Genomic DNA, 5,566 nt, shown 5'->3' on the forward strand with positions numbered 1-5,566 from the left:
AGCATTATTCATGAGATATGTGAATGTTGAAGCTACATGTCCATGGTGTCATCGTGCAGCTGAAACAAGCATACATGTAATGTTTATGTGTGAATTTGCAAAGACATTGTGGCGTGCAGTGGGATTAGATACGCTGGTGTACTGTGTTGAACATGAGAGCCCAAAAGCAGTTTTTGAACGGGTATTTTAGCAAGGTTCCAGAGAGCAATGTGTGGAGGTGGCTATGCTATACTGGAGTCTATGGTATAGGAGAAACAGATGGATTTGGGATCATGCAAATGGGACTGTATTTGGTGTTAAAAATACGGCTAGTTGTTTATTGCAAGAGTGGACAGAAGCACAAGCGAGGGAAGAAAGCAGGCGAATTAGAGGAGAAACTGGGGATCGTGTTTGGTCTTTACCTTTGAATGGCTGGTTAAAAATTAATGTGGATGCAGCAGTATTTATGAATGGAAGTATTGGAGTTGCAGCTGTGATCCGGGATGATCGAGGAGGTTTTGTTGCAGCTCATGCTTTGAGGATACCAGGTGCTTGGAAACCCCGTGAGGCTGAGGCGATTGCAATGAAAGAAGCTCTCTCGTGGGTCACGACACGAGGTTATAAACAGTGTGTGTTCGAAACAGATTCGTATGTTTTGGCTGATGCATGCAATGGAAGCACAGGGAGATCATTGTTTGATACTATTGTGACAAATTGTATTGAGTTAAGTAAGCACATAAGTCCAGTGCTATTTAGTTTTGCTTATCGATCTGCGAATAATGTAGCTCATGTGCTCGCACAAGCTACTTGTTCTATGTCAGACGTAGGGGAGTGGTTTGTCACTCCACCTAATTTTCTTGTTCATGCTTTGGATCTGGATTTGATAATTTAATGCAAGTTCGATTTTATTCAAAAAAAAATAAATTAGAAGATATCGCCGAGTCATCGCAAATCAATTAGATTATGGTGTTCACTTGTTTGCTCAACAGATTTCCATCACCGGCAGCTAATACAATTTAACTCAAATCGATCTATACTGCTTTTTATAATTTTTTTTAGTTTTTTTTAATTATCTGATTTGGTTTTAATTTTTAATATTAAAGAAAACTTTCAATTAAGTTTCAATTTTCACTTTTAAACTAATCGAAATAAGCAAACCGAAGTGTCACACTACATGCGTAGTATTTTTCATGACAATAAAAAGATAAATAATATTCTTATAATCTAATTTAACAGTTTGTATGTAGTGGTCCACGGGGATTTGTGTATCAAATTTTGATTATTGTCTTTAAATAAATACGAAACCCCAGTATACATTAAAATTTCAGTCAATAAATTAAAATCACTCAACTCATATAATGCTTACTATTTTAAAATCCGTGCATTACACGATTTTTTTTAATATTATATAATTTTTTAAATTTAATTTGAAGTACAAATTTTAAGATAAATTTATTTATGATTTGATAATAGTTATTGTGATTACATGTAACCAGACCGAATAACTACAAAATTTTCATTATTTCGTCTTTTAATAAAATAAAATAAACTAGTTTAAATAATATTGTTGATTTTTTAATTTAATTTGACTTGGATTTTTTTAAAATAAACTATTATTAACTTAAATTAATTTTGTAGTGTATTTTAATTGAAAGGCTTGTTATATAAAATAAAAAAGATAATATGTTTTATTTGAAAAATGTAATTGGATACTTATTAGTAATACTACCTTAAAACCCGTACGATTTATTGTTGTTTTAAATAATTGTTATTTTATTATTTTTATTTTAAAATTATATTAATTATAGTTCTTAAAAATAGGAAGTAATATTATTTTTTTAGCCCAATATCATTATATCGATAAACACATTATCTTTTAGCTCAATTTTTCAGTTTAAACAAACACACTACAAAAAAACACATTAAAATGACCTAATGTTGAAATTGCTTAATTCAATCCTCATGTGAAAGCTATGTGATAACTCCGAAGTACGGGGCTGCTCCTTCCGATGTGTCGCGCCTGAACCCTTCTTACGGTTGTGGTGTAGCTATTGTGGATGTCTGCAAAACAATACCGGAGGGGGGTTTGAGCTCCGCGGCGCCTCCGGTGTGAGATTAAGAACTTACTTTGGGGAAGATGAAGATAGATAGGAATTCAAGGTGACCGTGTGTGTATATTTGTGTGTAAGAGAGTGTGTAACCCCTAAATCCTTTCCCATTGGGGTATTTATAACTTTCAAGTAGGTTTTAGGGGTTGGTACATTTAGATCAAAACCGTTCATTGCTGGAGGCGAAGAACGTCTGGCTTGGATGGATTCCATACACGTGTCCTCGCAAGGACCACATTTAGAATGCACCAAAGGTGTGCTGACGCGTGTTATACTTCTCTCAGTTGTTGGTTGTTGATAACTGTAATTGTCACGTGTACACATGCCCTTCTTTGGCGGGGTGTGGGGTATGCTTATGTTTGGGGGGGGGGGCTTGTTGTGAATATGTTGTGCACTTGATGATTACCTAAATAAAACATCTAAGTAGATTTTACTTAGTGAAATAATGTAGCACTCGACGGATAAGAATTATAGTCCCGACGGATAACTCAGTTTGAGTACCGACGGATGAGTAATTTATTATCCATCGAGTGAGTAGCTTATATAATGATAAGTTTGTAGCACAGTGTTGTATGCACCTTTGTATAGAATCTGTAGTAGCATATAAGTCATGTTGACTTTAACTAGATATGCAGAATAGGTTGATTAACTGTACATAAGCAATGTCTTGTAATTCTGTATAAGTGAAATGAAGTCAAGTGCCAAAATAGCTATCAACGGATGCTTAACAAAGCTTCGACGGATGATCAAATGACTTTCAACGGATGTTCAAAATAGCAGTCGACGGATGATCAAGTAAGTCATCGACGGATGATCTGAAAGTCGACGGATGATAATATCAAGATTCAAACATCAGTTGAACAGTGAAAGCTGACACACAGCCGTCGAGATTGGATACAAACACACTGTGGAAGCCCATTAACTGGGTAATAGAGGACGAAAAGCAGCAAAGATCAAGACTGTTAGATTTTATATATATTCAGTTCTTTTGACTTTGTAATCTTGGTAATATATATAAACCAAGAGAGTAGCAAATATAAAGATAACTAAGAAAACTAAGTGAGCTTAGAAATAAACACAGAGAAATCTTTGTAAGCACTATCTTTAGCATTTCCTGTGTTCTTAGTTGTTCTATCTTGTAAAAGCAGCTGTGAGCATTTCTGCACACAGAGTTCTCTCGATATATTAATATATATCTCTGGTGGAATTGTTTAAATCCACCAGAAAGTTTTTAAAGACTCTTGTTTTTAATTACTCTTGTTTTGATTCATTAAAGTTTATATTCCGCATTGTGCTAATCAAAACAGATATATCTATAATCGAGTTGAACATTTTTATTTCAAGAAAAAGGTAAAGAATTCCATTCAACCCCCTTCTGTAATTCTTGCTATATTGTTAAGGGACTAACAATTGGTATCAGAGCAAGCTCTTAATCTACAAAGAGTTTAAAGATCAAAACAATTCAGCAAGATGAACAAGAAAGATGTTGGAGTCAAGATTCCTTTTCTGGATAAAGATAATTACCATCATTGGAAGGTAAAGATGCATCTTCATATGCTTTCTCAAGATGAGGCCTATGTGGACTGCATAGAAAGAGGCCCTCATGTTCCAATGAGAGCTGCAACAGGAAATGAACCATCAGTTCCAAAGCCAAGGCATGAATGGTCTGATCCTGATCTTGAACAAGTCAGGAAAGATAAAAAGGCCATGAACATTCTGTTCAATGGTGTTGATGCAGATATGTTTGATAACATCATCAACTGCAAGACTGCCAAGGAAGTTTGGGACACAATACAGATAATCTGTGATGGTACTGAGCAAGTAAGAGAAAATAAAATGCAGCTCCTGATTCAGCAGTATGAGCATTTTCACAATGAAGAAAGTGAGTCACTCACTGACATTTTTAGTAGATTTCAAAAGCTACTAAATGCTCTTAAATTGCATGGAAGAGTCTATCAGACTAAAGACTCCAATCTGAAATTTCTCAGATCTCTTCCAAAGGAATGGAAACCAATGACAGTCTCATTGAGAAACTCACAAGATTATAAGGAGTTTACTTTGGAGAGACTGTATGGCATTCTGAAGACCTATGAGCTTGAAATAGAGCAATATGAAAGAATGGAGAGAGGAAAGAAGAAAGGAGGATCCATTGCACTAGTTGCTGAACTGGAAAAGGAGAAGGAAGTGAAGATGGAAGCTGTGGAATCAACTTCAAAGGCCTGTGAAAGCAAGGGTAAAGGGCTAGCTGCAGAAAGTGAAGATTCTTTGAGTCAAGATGACATGGAGGACATTGATGAGCACCTAGCATTCCTTTCAAGAAGATTTGCCAAGCTCAAGTTCAAGAAGAACTTTGGAGCTGCCAAGCCAAATAGAAACATGGTGGATAAGTCAAAATTCAAGTGTTTCAAATGTGCCTTGGCAGGGCATTTTGCAAATAAGTGTAGAAAGTCAGATTCCAGTAAGAAGAGATTTGAGTCTGTGGATTATAAGCAAAAATACTTTGATCTACTCAAACAGAAGGAAAGGGATTTTATTACACAAGAGAATGACTGGGTAGCTGATGGTTTGGATGAAGATGAGGAGATCAACTATGTTAATCTAACCCTTATGGCCAAGTCTGATGAAACAGAGACAAGTTCCTCAAGCAATCAGGGAAACAGAAGGAATCTTTGGTACTTGGATAGTGGTTGTTCAAGACACATGACTGGTGATTCTACCCTGCTCACAGAGTTTGAAGAGAGAGCTGGCCCAAGTATCACTTTTGGAGATGACAGCAAAGGTTATACTGTGGGATATGGCTTGATTTCAAAGGACAATGTCATCATTGAAGAGGTTGCCTTAGTGGATGGTCTCAAACACAATCTGTTGAGTATCAGCCAGCTTTGTGATAAAGGCAACTCAGTAACCTTCAACAAAGAAACCTGTGTTGTGATTAATAATCAAAACAACAAAGTGGTTCTCACTGGTGTGAGAAGAGGAAATGTGTATCTAGCTGACTTCAACTCAAATAAAGCAGAATCTGTAACTTGTCTTCTCAGTAAAGCAAGTCAAGATGAAAGTTGGCTATGGCACAAGAAGCTATCCCATTTGAACTTCAAGACCATGAATGAGCTGGTAAAGAAAGAGCTAGTTAGAGGCATTCCTCTGGTGGAGTTTACAAAGGATGGACTGTGTGATGCCTGCCAAAAAGGGAAGCAAATTAAAGCATCATTCTGGAAGAAACTTGATTCAGCAATTGAAGAACCTCTGCAACTGCTTCACCTGGATTTGTTTGGACCAGTCAATGTATTGTCAATCTCAAAGAAAAGATTTTGCCTAGTAATTGTAGATGATTTCTCAAAGTTCTCTTGGACCTATTTCCTAAAGTCCAAAGATGAAGCTAGTGAAATCATCATCAATTACATAAGGCAAGTTAACAATCATCCTGATTTCAAAGTTAGAAGAATCAGGAGTGACAATGGAACTGAATTCAAGAACTA

General features: G+C 36.0%; 1 protein-coding gene across 1 annotated transcript; it reads left to right on the top strand.

Moving 5' to 3' along the window:
- Positions 1 to 223: 223 nt before the first annotated feature.
- Positions 224 to 2,092, top strand: LOC141712701 (uncharacterized). Its single transcript, XM_074515743.1, has 2 exons — positions 224 to 813; positions 1,951 to 2,092. Exons 1-2 carry the CDS (start codon positions 224 to 226, stop codon positions 2,090 to 2,092), a joined length of 732 nt encoding a protein of 243 aa, XP_074371844.1.
- Positions 2,093 to 5,566: the final 3,474 nt, after the last annotated feature.

Source organism: Apium graveolens, chromosome 1, assembly GCF_009905375.1.
Source record: "Apium graveolens cultivar Ventura chromosome 1, ASM990537v1, whole genome shotgun sequence".
NCBI classification, from domain to species: Eukaryota; Viridiplantae; Streptophyta; class Magnoliopsida; order Apiales; family Apiaceae; genus Apium; species Apium graveolens.

Bases quoted from the DNA above. Each gene is read 5' to 3' on its own strand.
- LOC141712701 (XM_074515743.1), top strand. From the start codon at position 224: ATGCTATACTGGAGTCTATGGTATAGGAGAAACAGATGGATTTGGGAT. The intron at 814-1,950 runs GTTTGTCACTCC...CTCATGTGAAAG, and splicing joins ATGTCAGACGTAGGGGAGTG to CTATGTGATAACTCCGAAGT.